The sequence below is a fragment of the Schistocerca serialis genome, chromosome 1 (genome assembly GCF_023864345.2).
Source record: "Schistocerca serialis cubense isolate TAMUIC-IGC-003099 chromosome 1, iqSchSeri2.2, whole genome shotgun sequence".
In the NCBI taxonomy this organism is placed as follows: Eukaryota; Metazoa; Arthropoda; class Insecta; order Orthoptera; family Acrididae; genus Schistocerca; species Schistocerca serialis.
The window spans coordinates 1,090,209,063-1,090,226,667 of record NC_064638.1 but is presented as its reverse complement, the minus strand read 5'-3'; the positions used below and the strand labels follow the sequence as shown (position 1 = coordinate 1,090,226,667).

The following is a 17,605-nucleotide window of genomic DNA, read 5'->3' as shown; positions in this document are numbered from 1 at the left end:
ATTGGATTGACTTCAAGCAAATTGCAACACATCAAATAATTTCTCTTTCTGAGCAGTCACCATGTTGCCACAATCTGTAAAACATTGGCGTTTTTCTTTGAGGCAATATTATTTCGCGAAATTTCAATCACCAAGTTTCTGCTCCATAAGAGAAAATATTTTATTAGCTCCCACCTGCATAGGAAGAAATGATCGTCGTAATAAAATAAGAGAAATAAGACATCGCACGGAAAGATTTAAATGTTCGTTTTTCCCTCGCGCTGTTAGAGAGCGGAACGCTAGAGAAATGGTCTGAGGGTGGTTGAATGAATGTTCTGCCAAGCATTACCATGTGAATTGCGGAGTAGTCATGCAGATATAGATTTAGTTTTAGACAGAATACAGTGGGCATAACATAGGAGTGAATACTGAATAAGAAAAGTATTGAACAAATTTTATTTTTCGAAGTGCTAAACAGTATGAACTAACGTAGCGCAATCAGTTGTAAATGCGTATGGTTACAGTTGCTGCTAAAAGCAATAAATTTCAAACAATAAATAATGACCGAAAATGAAGAAATGTAGTTTTATAATTTCGTTTAGTTAGTTACACAAGTTTATGAAACAATTTCAAGAAAAGATTACTCGCTCAAGCATGATTGCAGTCACAACTTCGCTTTTACAGTATTCTGCAGAAGCCGGTTCATAAATATTGGCCACTGATGGGCTCGTGTATACGACTAGAGTTCACCCTCTCAGCGTCAGTTAAGGCCTGAAGATGACGTATTGAATCACTGAAACTGACTGTAATAAAATAACATAACATCAAAACGACGGCTGTAGGTGTGTGATTTATTGCGTAAAGTGAACGTCCGAAGTCTTGCAGACCATCATCCACAAGGTACTTGCTAAGGTTCAGTGTAGATATAGTGGGAACCAGTGAAATGAAATGGAAAGAAGACAAGGATTTCTGGTCAGACGAGTTTAGGGCAATATCAGCAGCAGCAGCAGGAAAACGTATAAATGGGGGTGGGATTCTCGGTATGACTAGGTTAAGTAGAGCAGAGAGTGATTCAAATGGCTCTGAGCACTATGGGACTCAACTGCTGAGGTCATTAGTCCCCTAGAACTTAGAATTAGTTAAACCTAACTAACCTAAGGACATCACAAACATCCATGCCCGAGGCAGGATTCGAACCTTCGACCGTAGCGGTCTTGCGGTTCCAGACTGCAGCGCCTTTAACCGCACGGCCACTTCGGCCGGCCAGAGAGTGATTCACCGTGAACAGTTCAGTGATGGCTGTTCTCATCAGAATCGACAGCCATTCAACACCGACAACAATAGTTCAGGCACACATGCCAACGTCGCAATCAGAAGACGAAGAGATACAGGAAGTATATGAGGATATTGAACGGGTAATTCAGTGCATAAAGCGAGATGAAAATCTAGTAGCCACTGGGGACCGGAATGCAGTTGTAGGGCGAGTACTAGAAGAAATTGTTACAGGAGAACATGGGCTTAGAGTAGGAATGAGAGAGGAGAAAGAATAACTGAGCTCTCCAGTGAATTTCAATAAATTTCGGTAATAATATCGAATACCCTGTTCGAGAATCACATGAGGAGAAGGTGTTCTTGGAAAAAGCCGGGAGATATGGAAGATTTCATTTAGATGACACCATGGTCAAGCAAAAATTCCGAAATATCAGACACTGGATTGTAAGGAGTACTCAGAAACAGATACAGTAATGGTGGACAGTAGGCTGAAATTTAATAGACTTGTCAGAAAGAATCAATGCACAAAGAAGTGGGATATGGAAATGCTAAGGAATGAGGAGATATAGTTCAAATTCTGTGAGGTTATAGATACTGTGTAGGCAGTTCAGTTGAAGAGGAATGGACATCTGTAAGAGGGGCAATCACAGAAGTTGGAGTGGTATATAGGTACAAGGAAGGTAACTGTGAAGAAACCGTTGCTAACAGAAGAAACACTTCAATTCATCGACGAAAGAAGGAAGTATAAAAATATTCAGGGAAATTCAGGAATACAGAAATACAAATCGCTTATGAATGAAATAAGAAATGCAGGGAAGCTAAGGATAAGTGGCTGGATGAAAAACGTGAAGAAATCAGAAGTAACGTCAAACCAACATTCGGTGAAATTAGAAGCAAGGGCGGTAATATTAAGAGTGCAATGGGGACTCCACTGTTTAAATGTAGAGGAGAGGTCGGATAGGTGGAAAGAGTACACTGAAGGCCTATGTGACGGGTAGGACTTGTCTGATGGCGTGACAAAAGAAGAAAGAGGAGTCCACAGGGAAGAGATAGGGGATCCAGTATTAGAATCAGAATTTAAAAGGGCTTTGGAAGACTTAAGATGATATAAGGCGGATGGGACAGAAGAGATTTCAACGAATCATTGGGGGAAGTGGCAACAAAACATCTATTCACGCTGGTGTGTGGTGTATGAGACTTGTGACATATGAGAAAACTTTCGGAAAAACATCAGCCACACTTTTCCGAAGACTGCAAGAGCAGAAAAGTGCTAGAATAATCACACAATCAGCTTAACAGGCTATGCATTCAAGTTGCTCACGAGAATAATGTACTCAAAGAATGGAAAAGAAAATTGAGAATCTGTTAGATTATCATGAGTTTGGCTTTAGGAAAGGTAAAGGCACCAGAGAGGCAGTTCTAACGTTGTGGTTGATAATGGAAGCAAGAATAAAGAAAAGTCAAGACACTCTTATAGGATTTGTCGACCTGGAAAAAGTGTTTGACAATGTCAAATGGTGCAAAATATTCGAAATTCTGAGAAAAATAGAGGTAAATTATAGGGAATGACCGACAATGCAAAATGTGGACAAGAACAATGAGGTAACTATAAGAGTGAAAGACCAAGACTGAAGTGCTTGGATAAAAAATGATGTAATACAGGGATGTAATCTTTCGCCCCTACACTCTATACATCGAATAAATTCAAGATGAAAGAATATCAACGATAAGATTCACTGATGACACTGTTATTCTCAGCGAAAGTAAAGAAATGGTTCAAATGGCTCTGAGCACTATGGGACTAAACATCTGTGGTCATCAGTCCCCTAGAACTTAGAACTACTTAAACCTAATTAACCTAAGGACATCACACACATCCATGCCCGAGGCAGGATTCGAACCTGCGACCATAGCAGTTGCGCGGTTCCGGACTGTGCGCCTAGAACCGCTATACCACCGCGGCCGGCCTTTTTGAACAGAAACGGCAGAAAACACATTCAGTTCCGGTGAGTCTCTTTCATGTTCAACGACGACACCAATATTTTGTGACCCCCACATTGTTATACAGTTTTTTTGAAAAAGAACTCCCTAGTTTTAATGTGTCCTAGCATCTGTAAAGAGTGACATAGACGAGTCTAGTTTGTGGTGTTTGATTCATCAACCCTCCAAGTTTGGCTCCCCTGCAGTTGGCAGGTCTGCTTGACCTTGAGATGGCACCAGTGCTGTTTTTTTCCTCTATTACCTCAGTTCTGTCCAGGCGTGCGTGCAGTGGAGTACAGAGTAACTCAGCAACAATGTGTACTTCGCAACAGAAAGCGCAGTGTGTTATTTGGCTTGTGAAAACTAGGTCAGTTATAACAGTGCTGCGTAATTTTAGACGTCAGTATGGTGGTGAACTACCTACAGCAAAATCTATCCGTCATTGGCTAAAGTATTTCAAGGAAACCGCTTGTGCTTTCAGGAAGGTGGACATGCAGGGCAGGCCCAGTACCTTGCCACCACGATGCCCAGACTTAACCCCACTGAACTTTTTCTTTTGGAGCCACATAAAAATTTTTGTGTACACTGAAAAGATCAGAGACATCAATCATTTATAGCAAAGAATCGTCGCGGCGGTTGCGACAGTTACACCTGAAATGTTGGTGAATTCGTGGCGAGAAGCGGAATACCGTCTCGACGTGTGCATGGCAACAAATGGATCCCACGTTGACGTCTACTAACTTTAAACAAAACTTGAAGGAATTCTCTTTCATGATACGTACTCACTGATGTAATTTTTCATTAATTTCCCCATTAAATTTATACTTAAAACTAGGGAGTTCTTTTTCAAACTCCCTGTAATATGGCGTTTTACTTTATCCGATAGATGAAACTTAGATTCGTCCGAAAAGATGAGTTGTTCCGAAAAAGCATAATGTGCCATACCCTGAAGAACTGGCATGAAAAATTCTTACCTCCTGCTGTGGTTGCACTTGAATATTGGATTGACTTCAAGCAAATTGCAACACATCAAATAATTTCTCTTTCTGAGCAGTCACCATGTTGCCACAATCTGTAAAACATTGGCGTTTTTCTTTGAGGCAATATTATTTCGCGAAATTTCAATCACCAAGTTTCTGCTCCATAAGAGAAAATATTTTATTAGCTCCCACCTGCATAGGAAGAAATGATCGTCGTAATAAAATAAGAGAAATAAGACATCGCACGGAAAGATTTAAATGTTCGTTTTTCCCTCGCGCTGTTAGAGAGCGGAACGCTAGAGAAATGGTCTGAGGGTGGTTGAATGAATGTTCTGCCAAGCATTACCATGTGAATTGCGGAGTAGTCATGCAGATATAGATTTAGTTTTAGACAGAATACAGTGGGCATAACATAGGAGTGAATACTGAATAAGAAAAGTATTGAACAAATTTTATTTTTCGAAGTGCTAAACAGTATGAACTAACGTAGCGCAATCAGTTGTAAATGCGTATGGTTACAGTTGCTGCTAAAAGCAATAAATTTCAAACAATAAATAATGACCGAAAATGAAGAAATGTAGTTTTATAATTTCGTTTAGTTAGTTACACAAGTTTATGAAACAATTTCAAGAAAAGATTACTCGCTCAAGCATGATTGCAGTCACAACTTCGCTTTTACAGTATTCTGCAGAAGCCGGTTCATAAATATTGGCCACTGATGGGCTCGTGTATACGACTAGAGTTCACCCTCTCAGCGTCAGTTAAGGCCTGAAGATGACGTATTGAATCACTGAAACTGACTGTAATAAAATAACATAACATCAAAACGACGGCTGTAGGTGTGTGATTTATTGCGTAAAGTGAACGTCCGAAGTCTTGCAGATCATCATCCACAAGGTACTTGCTAAGGTTCAGTGTAGATATAGTGGGAACCAGTGAAATGAAATGGAAAGAAGACAAGGATTTCTGGTCAGACGAGTTTAGGGCAATATCAGCAGCAGCAGCAGGAAAACGTATAAATGGGGGTGGGATTCTCGGTATGACTAGGTTAAGTAGAGCAGAGAGTGATTCAAATGGCTCTGAGCACTATGGGACTCAACTGCTGAGGTCATTAGTCCCCTAGAACTTAGAATTAGTTAAACCTAACTAACCTAAGGACATCACAAACATCCATGCCCGAGGCAGGATTCGAACCTTCGACCGTAACGGTCTTGCGGTTCCAGACTGCAGCGCCTTTAACCGCACGGCCACTTCGGCCGGCCAGAGAGTGATTCACCGTGAACAGTTCAGTGATGGCTGTTCTCATCAGAATCGACAGCCATTCAACACCGACAACAATAGTTCAGGCACACATGCCAACGTCGCAATCAGAAGACGAAGAGATACAGGAAGTATATGAGGATATTGAACGGGTAATTCAGTGCATAAAGCGAGATGAAAATCTAGTAGCCACTGGGGACCGGAATGCAGTTGTAGGGCGAGTACTAGAAGAAATTGTTACAGGAGAACATGGGCTTAGAGTAGGAATGAGAGAGGAGAAAGAATAACTGAGCTCTCCAGTGAATTTCAATAAATTTCGGTAATAATATCGAATACCCTGTTCGAGAATCACATGAGGAGAAGGTGTTCTTGGAAAAAGCCGGGAGATATGGAAGATTTCATTTAGATGACACCATGGTCAAGCAAAAATTCCGAAATATCAGACACTGGATTGTAAGGAGTACTCAGAAACAGATACAGTAATGGTGGACAGTAGGCTGAAATTTAATAGACTTGTCAGAAAGAATCAATGCACAAAGAAGTGGGATATGGAAATGCTAAGGAATGAGGAGATATAGTTCAAATTCTGTGAGGTTATAGATACTGTGTAGGCAGTTCAGTTGAAGAGGAATGGACATCTGTAAGAGGGGCAATCACAGAAGTTGGAGTGGTATATAGGTACAAGGAAGGTAACTGTGAAGAAACCGTTGCTAACAGAAGAAACACTTCAATTCATCGACGAAAGAAGGAAGTATAAAAATATTCAGGGAAATTCAGGAATACAGAAATACAAATCGCTTATGAATGAAATAAGAAATGCAGGGAAGCTAAGGATAAGTGGCTGGATGAAAAACGTGAAGAAATCAGAAGTAACGTCAAACCAACATTCGGTGAAATTAGAAGCAAGGGCGGTAATATTAAGAGTGCAATGGGGACTCCACTGTTTAAATGTAGAGGAGAGGTCGGATAAGTGGAAAGAGTACACTGAAGGCCTATGTGACGGGTAGGACTTGTCTGATGGCGTGACAAAAGAAGAAAGAGGAGTCCACAGGGAAGAGATAGGGGATCCAGTATTAGAATCAGAATTTAAAAGGGCTTTGGAAGACTTAAGATGATATAAGGCGGATGGGACAGAAGAGATTTCAACGAATCATTGGGGGAAGTGGCAACAAAACATCTATTCACGCTGGTGTGTGGTGTATGAGACTTGTGACATATGAGAAAACTTTCGGAAAAACATCAGCCACACTTTTCCGAAGACTGCAAGAGCAGAAAAGTGCTAGAATAATCACACAATCAGCTTAACAGGCTATGCATTCAAGTTGCTCACGAGAATAATGTACTCAAAGAATGGAAAAGAAAATTGAGAATCTGTTAGATTATCATGAGTTTGGCTTTAGGAAAGGTAAAGGCACCAGAGAGGCAGTTCTAACGTTGTGGTTGATAATGGAAGCAAGAATAAAGAAAAGTCAAGACACTCTTATAGGATTTGTCGACCTGGAAAAAGTGTTTGACAATGTCAAATGGTGCAAAATATTCGAAATTCTGAGAAAAATAGAGGTAAATTATAGGGAATGACCGACAATGCAAAATGTGGACAAGAACAATGAGGTAACTATAAGAGTGAAAGACCAAGACTGAAGTGCTTGGATAAAAAATGATGTAATACAGGGATGTAATCTTTCGCCCCTACACTCTATACATCGAATAAATTCAAGATGAAAGAATATCAACGATAAGATTCACTGATGACACTGTTATTCTCAGCGAAAGTAAAGAAATGGTTCAAATGGCTCTGAGCACTATGGGACTAAACATCTGTGGTCATCAGTCCCCTAGAACTTAGAACTACTTAAACCTAATTAACCTAAGGACATCACACACATCCATGCCCGAGGCAGGATTCGAACCTGCGACCGTAGCAGTTGCGCGGTTCCGGACTGTGCGCCTAGAACCGCTATACCACCGCGGCCGGCCTTTTTGAACAGAAACGGCAGAAAACACATTCAGTTCCGGTGAGTCTCTTTCATGTTCAACGACGACACCAATATTTTGTGACCCCCACATTGTTATACAGTTTTTTTGAAAAAGAACTCCCTAGTTTTAATGTGTCCTAGCATCTGTAAAGAGTGACATAGACGAGTCTAGTTTGTGGTGTTTGATTCATCAACCCTCCAAGTTTGGCTCCCCTGCAGTTGGCAGGTCTGCTTGACCTTGAGATGGCACCAGTGCTGTTTTTTTCCTCTATTACCTCAGTTCTGTCCAGGCGTGCGTGCAGTGGAGTACAGAGTAACTCAGCAACAATGTGTACTTCGCAACAGAAAGCGCAGTGTGTTATTTGGCTTGTGAAAACTAGGTCAGTTATAACAGTGCTGCGTAATTTTAGACGTCAGTATGGTGGTGAACTACCTACAGCAAAATCTATCCGTCATTGGCTAAAGTATTTCAAGGAAACCGCTTGTGCTTTCAGGAAGGTGGACATGCAGGGCAGGCCCAGTACCTTGCCACCACGATGCCCAGACTTAACCCCACTGAACTTTTTCTTTTGGAGCCACATAAAAATTTTTGTGTACACTGAAAAGATCAGAGACATCAATCATTTATAGCAAAGAATCGTCGCGGCGGTTGCGACAGTTACACCTGAAATGTTGGTGAATTCGTGGCGAGAAGCGGAATACCGTCTCGACGTGTGCATGGCAACAAATGGATCCCACGTTGACGTCTACTAACTTTAAACAAAACTTGAAGGAATTCTCTTTCATGATACGTACTCACTGATGTAATTTTTCATTAATTTCCCCATTAAATTTATACTTAAAACTAGGGAGTTCTTTTTCAAACTCCCTGTAATATGGCGTTTTACTTTATCCGATAGATGAAACTTAGATTCGTCCGAAAAGATGAGTTGTTCCGAAAAAGCATAATGTGCCATACCCTGAAGAACTGGCATGAAAAATTCTTACCTCCTGCTGTGGTTGCACTTGAATATTGGATTGACTTCAAGCAAATTGCAACACATCAAATAATTTCTCTTTCTGAGCAGTCACCATGTTGCCACAATCTGTAAAACATTGGCGTTTTTCTTTGAGGCAATATTATTTCGCGAAATTTCAATCACCAAGTTTCTGCTCCATAAGAGAAAATATTTTATTAGCTCCCACCTGCATAGGAAGAAATGATCGTCGTAATAAAATAAGAGAAATAAGACATCGCACGGAAAGATTTAAATGTTCGTTTTTCCCTCGCGCTGTTAGAGAGCGGAACGCTAGAGAAATGGTCTGAGGGTGGTTGAATGAATGTTCTGCCAAGCATTACCATGTGAATTGCGGAGTAGTCATGCAGATATAGATTTAGTTTTAGACAGAATACAGTGGGCATAACATAGGAGTGAATACTGAATAAGAAAAGTATTGAACAAATTTTATTTTTCGAAGTGCTAAACAGTATGAACTAACGTAGCGCAATCAGTTGTAAATGCGTATGGTTACAGTTGCTGCTAAAAGCAATAAATTTCAAACAATAAATAATGACCGAAAATGAAGAAATGTAGTTTTATAATTTCGTTTAGTTAGTTACACAAGTTTATGAAACAATTTCAAGAAAAGATTACTCGCTCAAGCATGATTGCAGTCACAACTTCGCTTTTACAGTATTCTGCAGAAGCCGGTTCATAAATATTGGCCACTGATGGGCTCGTGTATACGACTAGAGTTCACCCTCTCAGCGTCAGTTAAGGCCTGAAGATGACGTATTGAATCACTGAAACTGACTGTAATAAAATAACATAACATCAAAACGACGGCTGTAGGTGTGTGATTTATTGCGTAAAGTGAACGTCCGAAGTCTTGCAGACCATCATCCACAAGGTACTTGCTAAGGTTCAGTGTAGATATAGTGGGAACCAGTGAAATGAAATGGAAAGAAGACAAGGATTTCTGGTCAGACGAGTTTAGGGCAATATCAGCAGCAGCAGCAGGAAAACGTATAAATGGGGGTGGGATTCTCGGTATGACTAGGTTAAGTAGAGCAGAGAGTGATTCAAATGGCTCTGAGCACTATGGGACTCAACTGCTGAGGTCATTAGTCCCCTAGAACTTAGAATTAGTTAAACCTAACTAACCTAAGGACATCACAAACATCCATGCCCGAGGCAGGATTCGAACCTTCGACCGTAGCGGTCTTGCGGTTCCAGACTGCAGCGCCTTTAACCGCACGGCCACTTCGGCCGGCCAGAGAGTGATTCACCGTGAACAGTTCAGTGATGGCTGTTCTCATCAGAATCGACAGCCATTCAACACCGACAACAATAGTTCAGGCACACATGCCAACGTCGCAATCAGAAGACGAAGAGATACAGGAAGTATATGAGGATATTGAACGGGTAATTCAGTGCATAAAGCGAGATGAAAATCTAGTAGCCACTGGGGACCGGAATGCAGTTGTAGGGCGAGTACTAGAAGAAATTGTTACAGGAGAACATGGGCTTAGAGTAGGAATGAGAGAGGAGAAAGAATAACTGAGCTCTCCAGTGAATTTCAATAAATTTCGGTAATAATATCGAATACCCTGTTCGAGAATCACATGAGGAGAAGGTGTTCTTGGAAAAAGCCGGGAGATATGGAAGATTTCATTTAGATGACACCATGGTCAAGCAAAAATTCCGAAATATCAGACACTGGATTGTAAGGAGTACTCAGAAACAGATACAGTAATGGTGGACAGTAGGCTGAAATTTAATAGACTTGTCAGAAAGAATCAATGCACAAAGAAGTGGGATATGGAAATGCTAAGGAATGAGGAGATATAGTTCAAATTCTGTGAGGTTATAGATACTGTGTAGGCAGTTCAGTTGAAGAGGAATGGACATCTGTAAGAGGGGCAATCACAGAAGTTGGAGTGGTATATAGGTACAAGGAAGGTAACTGTGAAGAAACCGTTGCTAACAGAAGAAACACTTCAATTCATCGACGAAAGAAGGAAGTATAAAAATATTCAGGGAAATTCAGGAATACAGAAATACAAATCGCTTATGAATGAAATAAGAAATGCAGGGAAGCTAAGGATAAGTGGCTGGATGAAAAACGTGAAGAAATCAGAAGTAACGTCAAACCAACATTCGGTGAAATTAGAAGCAAGGGCGGTAATATTAAGAGTGCAATGGGGACTCCACTGTTTAAATGTAGAGGAGAGGTCGGATAGGTGGAAAGAGTACACTGAAGGCCTATGTGACGGGTAGGACTTGTCTGATGGCGTGACAAAAGAAGAAAGAGGAGTCCACAGGGAAGAGATAGGGGATCCAGTATTAGAATCAGAATTTAAAAGGGCTTTGGAAGACTTAAGATGATATAAGGCGGATGGGACAGAAGAGATTTCAACGAATCATTGGGGGAAGTGGCAACAAAACATCTATTCACGCTGGTGTGTGGTGTATGAGACTTGTGACATATGAGAAAACTTTCGGAAAAACATCAGCCACACTTTTCCGAAGACTGCAAGAGCAGAAAAGTGCTAGAATAATCACACAATCAGCTTAACAGGCTATGCATTCAAGTTGCTCACGAGAATAATGTACTCAAAGAATGGAAAAGAAAATTGAGAATCTGTTAGATTATCATGAGTTTGGCTTTAGGAAAGGTAAAGGCACCAGAGAGGCAGTTCTAACGTTGTGGTTGATAATGGAAGCAAGAATAAAGAAAAGTCAAGACACTCTTATAGGATTTGTCGACCTGGAAAAAGTGTTTGACAATGTCAAATGGTGCAAAATATTCGAAATTCTGAGAAAAATAGAGGTAAATTATAGGGAATGACCGACAATGCAAAATGTGGACAAGAACAATGAGGTAACTATAAGAGTGAAAGACCAAGACTGAAGTGCTTGGATAAAAAATGATGTAATACAGGGATGTAATCTTTCGCCCCTACACTCTATACATCGAATAAATTCAAGATGAAAGAATATCAACGATAAGATTCACTGATGACACTGTTATTCTCAGCGAAAGTAAAGAAATGGTTCAAATGGCTCTGAGCACTATGGGACTAAACATCTGTGGTCATCAGTCCCCTAGAACTTAGAACTACTTAAACCTAATTAACCTAAGGACATCACACACATCCATGCCCGAGGCAGGATTCGAACCTGCGACCGTAGCAGTCGCGCGGCTCCGGACTGAGCGCCTAGAACCGCTAGACCACCGCGAAAAGTAAAGAAGAATTACAGAATACTTTAAATGGAATGAACAGTCTAATCAGTACAGAATGCAGTTTGAGAGTAAATCGAAGAAAGATGAAAGTAATGAGAAGTAGTAGAAATCAAAACAACGAGAAACTCGACCCAAAGACGAATGGAGCAAGGAGGCCACAAAAAGCAGACTAGCACTGGCAAAAAGGACATTTATTTCCAAGAGAAGTCTGCAAGCATGATGCATAGGCCTTAATTTGATGAAGAAATGTGCGTTTTGAGCACAGAATTGTTTGGTAGTGAAACATGGACTGTGGGAAAACAGGAACAGAAGAGACCGAAACATTTGAGATTTGGTGTAACAAAATAACGTTGAAAATTAAGGTGGACTGATATGTAAGGAATGAGGAATTCTTCGCAGAATCGGCGAGAAAAGAAGTATACGAAAAAATGATACTAGAGAGAGCAGTAGAAGGTAAAAACTGTAAATAAAGACAGAGATCGGAATACATCCGGCAGATAACTGAGGATGTAGGTTGCAAGCGTTACTCTGAGATGAAAAGGTAGGCACTGGAAAGAAATTTGTGGCGGACCGCATCAAACCAGTCAGAAGACTGATGACTCAAAAACAAAATTCCTTCGGTACAGTCTGAGATCTTAGCAATAACAGTACCAGTACATGTACTGGTATTAGAACGATTTTCGCTTATGACTTCCGACGCTGTCGTTTCCGGCGAAATGCGTCTGGAACGCAAATAAAAATTATGTTTGATGTGTGCACATTGACCTAGCGGTTATCGGTCCCGTCTGGCGTCAAGTTTGCCTATATAGCGCGCGCCTGAGGCGAGGTACAAAGGGAGAGAGTGAACGCGGGTCGCTAGGAGTCGTGAGTCGCGCATGCGCTGTGTTTGGAAGCATGCTAGGCGGCAGTATAAGCTGGCAATGCATAGAACTGAGACTGTTCGTACTGGCGTTGATGACTCTGACGTTCATTGGTTGACGGGACCCTGAGTGGACAGCCTTGTTTCTGCTCACGAAGGCAATGGAACCATGGATAGTTTTTTTTATCATCATCATCATCATTTAAGACTGATTATGCCTTTCAGCGTTCAGTTTGGAGCTTAGTCCCCCTTATAAAATTCCTCCATGATCCTCTATTCAGTGCTAACATTGGTGCCTCTTCTGATGTTAAGCCTATTGCTTCAAAATCATTCTTAACCGAACCCAGGTATCTTCTCCTTGGTCTACCCCGACTCCTCCTACCCTCTACTGCTGAACCCATGAGTCTCTTGGGTAACCTAGGTTCTCCCATGCGTGTAACATGACCCCACCATCTAAGCCTGTTCGCCCTGACTGCTACATCTATAGAGTTCATGCCCAGTTTTTCTTTGATTTCCTCATTGTGGACACCCTCCTGCCATTGTTCCCATCTACTAGTACCCGGTATTGAACGGTGCACAGATAACTTAGCCTTGGTAATGACTTCCTTCTTGCAGAAGAGAGTAGCTTATAGCTGAGCGCTCACTGCATTAGCTATGCTACACCTAACTTCCAGTTCTTTCACTATGTTGCCATCCTGTGAGAATATGCATCGTAAGTACTTGAAACCGTCCACCTGTTCTAACTTTGTTCCTCCTATTTGGCACTCAATCCATTTATATCTCCTTCCCACTGACATTACTTTCGTTTTGGAGATGCTAATCTTCATACCATAGTCCTTACATTTCTGATCTACACTCCCGGAAATTGAAATAAGAACACCGTGAATTCATTGTCCCAGGAAGGGGAAACTTTATTGACACATTCCTGGGGTCAGATACATCACATGATCACACTGACAGAACCACAGGCACATAGACACAGGCAACAGAGCATGCACAATGTCGGCACTAGTACAGTGTATATCCACCTTTCGCAGCAATGCAGGCTGCTATTCTCCCATGGAGACGATCGTAGAGATGATGGATGTAGTCCTGTGGAACGGCTTGCCATGCCATTTCCACCTGGCGCCTCAGTTGGACCAGCGTTCGTGCTGGACGTGCAGACCGCGTGAGACGACGCTTCATCCAGTCCCAAACATGCTCAATGGGGGACAGATCCGGAGATCTTGCTGGCCAGGGTAGTTGACTTACACCTTCTAGAGCACGTTGGGTGGCACGGTATACATGCGGACGTGCATTGTCCTGTTGGAACAGCAAGTTCCCTTGCCGGTCTAGGAATGGTAGAACGATGGGTTCGATGACGGTTTGGATGTACCGTGCACTATTCAGTGTCCCCTCGACGATCACCAGTGGTGTACGGCCAGTGTAGGAGATCGCTCCCCACACCATGATGCCGGGTGTTGGCCCTGTCTGCCTCGGTCGTATGCAGTCCTGATTGTGGCGCTCACCTGCACGGCGCCAAACACGCATACGACCATCATTGGCACCAAGGCAGAAGCGACTCTTATCGCTGAAGACGACACGTCTCCATTCGTCCCTCCATTCACGCCTGTCGCGACACCACTGGAGGCGGGCTGCACGATGTTCGGGCGTGAGCGGAAGACGGCCTAACGGTGTGCGGGACCGTAGCCCAGCTTCATGGAGACGGTTGCGAATGGTCCTCGCCGATACCCCAGTGTCCCTAATTTGCTGGGAAGTGGCGGTGCGGTCCCCTACGGCACTGCGTAGGATCCTACGGTCTTGGCGTGCATCCGTGCGTCGCTGCGGTCCGGTCCCAGGTCGACGGGCACGTGCACCTTCCGCCGACCACTGGCGACAACATCGATGTACTGTGGAGACCTCACGCCCCACGTGTTGAGCAATTCGGCGGTACGTCCACCCGGCCTCCCGCATGCCCACTATACGCCCTCGCTCAAAGTCCGTCAACTGCACATATGGTTCACGTCCACGCTGTCGCGGCATGCTACCAGTGTTAAAGACTGCGATGGAGCTCCGTATGCCACGGCAAACTGGGTGACACTGACGGTGGCGGTGCACAAATGCTGCGCAGCTAGCGCCATTCGACGGCCAACACCGCGGTTCCTGGTGTGTCCGCTGTGCCGTGCGTGTGATCATTGCTTGTACAGCCCTCTCGCAGTGTCCGGAGCAAGTATGGTGGGTCTGACACACCGGTGTCAATGTGTTCTTTTTTCCATTTCAAGGAGTATATATATATATATATATATATATATATATATATATATATATATATATATATATATATATATATAGGGTGTTACAAAAAGGTACGGCCAAACTTTCAGGAAACATTCCTCACACACAAATAAAGAAAAGATGTTATGCGGACATGTGTACGGAAACGCTTAATTTCCATGTTAGAGCTCATTTTAGTTTCGTCAGTATGTACTGTATTTCCTCGATTCACCGCCATGATTTCATACGGGATACTCTACCTGTCTGCTAGAACATGTGCCTTTACAAGTATGACACAACATGTGGTTCATGTACGATGGAGCTCCTGCACATATCAGACGAAGTGTTCGTACGCTTCTCATCAACAGATTCGGTGACCGATGAATTGGTAGAGGCGGACCAATTCCATGGCCTCTACGCTCTCCTGATCTCAACCCTCTTGATTTTCATTTGTGGGGGCACTTGAAAGGTCTTGTCTACGCAACCCCGGTACCAAATGTAGAGACTCTTCGTGCTCGTATTGTGGACGGCTGTGATACAATACGCCATTCTCCAGGGCTGCATCAGCGCATCAGTGATTCCATGCGACGGACGGTGGATGCATGTATCCTCGCTAACGGAGGACATTTTGAACATTTCCTGTAACAAAGTGTTTGAAGTCACGCTGGTACGTTCTGTTGCTGTGTGTTTCCATTCCATGATTAATGTGATTTGAAGAGAAATAATAAAATGAGCTCTAACATGGAAAGTAAGCGTTTCCGGACACATGTCCACATAACATGTTTTCTTTCTTTGTGTGTGAGGAATGATTCCTGAAAGTTTGGCCGTACCTCTTTATAACACCCTATATATACAGGGTGTGTCACCTAACGTTACCGCTGGATATATTTCGTAAACCACATCAAATACTGACGAACCGATTCCACAGACCGAACGTGAGGAGAGGGGCTAGTGTAATTGTTTAATACAAACCGTACAAAAATGCACGGAAGTACGTTTTTTAACACAAACCTACGTTTTTTTAAATGGAAGCCCGTTAGTTTTGTTAGCACATCTGAAGATATAAACAATACGTAATCAGTGCCGTTTGTTGCGTTGTAAAATGTTAATTACATCCGGAGATATTGTAACCTAAAGTTGACGCTTGAGTACCACTCCTCCGCTGTTCGATCGTGTGTATCGGAGAGCACTGCAACATACATCGCGTTTCTACAGAATGATCTGCCAACGTTGCTCGAAAATGTCCCACTGGAAACGCGTCGACGTATGTGGTATCAGCATGATGGTGCACCTGCACATTCCGCAATTAACACTAGGCTGACCCTTGACAGGATGTTCGACGGGCGTTTCATAGGACGTGGAGGACGCATAAATTGGCCAGCCCGTTCTCCTGATCTTACACCTCAGGACTTCTTTCTGTGGGGTACGTTAAAGGAGAATGTGTACCGTGATGCGCCTACAACCCCAGAGGATATGAAACAACGTATTGTGGCAGCCTGCGGCGACATTACACCAGATGTACTGCGGTGTGTACGACATTCATTACGCCAGAGATTGCAATTGTGTGCAGCAAATGATGGCCACCACATTGAACATCTATTGGCCTGACATGTCGGGACACACTCTATTCCACTCCGTAATTGAAAACGGAAACCACGTGTGTACGTGTACCTCACCCCTCATGGTAATGTACATGTGCGTCAGTGAAAAAGACCAATAAAAAGATGGTAGCATGTGGAGGTAATGTGCTGTTCCATTCTCTTCTGTACCTAAGGTCCATCACCGTTCCCTTTGGATCCCTACGTAATTCGGTGCTCTCTGATACACACGATCGAACAGCAGAGGAGAGGTACTCAAGCGCCAACTTTAGGTTACAATATCACCGGATGTAATTAACATTTTACAATGCAACAAACGGCACTGATTACGTATTTGTTTATAGGTTCAGATGTGCAAACAAAACTAACGGGGTTCCATTTAAAAAAAAACTAGGTTTGTGTTAAAAAAACATACTTCCGTGCATTTTTGTATGGTTTGCATTAAACAATTACACTAGCCCATCTCCTCACGTTCGGTCTGTGGAATCGGTTCGTCAGTATTTGATGTGGTTTTCGAAATATATCCAGCGGTAACGTTAGGTGACTCACCCTGTATATTGTATAAGTATCAAGGAATGAAACTTGCTCAGAGAGTTATATTGTAATAAAGTCAATCATGTTTGAGAATTGTGGCTTAGTCCTTTGATTAACTGAACCTTTCCTGTGCTAGCGTAAAGTTGCGCTACAATATTGCGGAAAAGAAAAGGGGTGCTTGACAGACAGTGGCCATTGTGTTCGAGCACCTGGTGGCTGGGAATCTAGCGAGGTGCAAAGGAGGCGGGCTGTACCTGCGGTTGGAGACTCCGCGAGGACATGCGGCTGGGCTGCTGCGGCACCTGCAGGTGCGGTGCGGACGTGGAGGCTCGCCGGCCAGCCTTGCGGGTGAGCGGCGCGCGGTCCGACAGCTCGCGGGGGTCGTCCTCGTCCTCATCTTCGGCGTCCATGTCTTCGTCCAAGCGCTTCCGCCGTGACATTCTCTCCTCCTTTCGCTACCTGTAAAGCATTACTTTATAGCCTAATCGCTCTCCTCTGTTGCATTTATGGTTAATTGGCCTGGGTTCAAAAATGGTTCAAATGGTTCTGAGCGCTATGCGACTTAACTGCTGAGGTCATCAATCGCCTAGAACTTAGAACTAATTAAACCTAACTAACCTAAGGACATCACACACATCCATGCCCGAGGCAGGATTCGAACCTGCGACCGTAGCGGTCACGCGGTTC

The 17,605-nt window shown here is 43.0% G+C and overlaps 1 protein-coding gene across 1 annotated transcript in view; it reads right to left on the bottom strand.

Moving 5' to 3' along the window:
* The window catches only part of LOC126455580 (short transient receptor potential channel 4-like), a 274,268-nt gene extending 256,910 nt beyond the window's left edge, over positions 1–17,358 (bottom strand). Inside the window, exon 1 of the mRNA XM_050091340.1 lies at positions 17,173–17,358. Within this exon, the coding sequence (XP_049947297.1) occupies positions 17,173–17,358 (186 nt within the window). The remainder of the gene's footprint in view (positions 1–17,172) is intronic.
* Between the last annotated feature and the right edge of the window lie 247 nt (positions 17,359–17,605).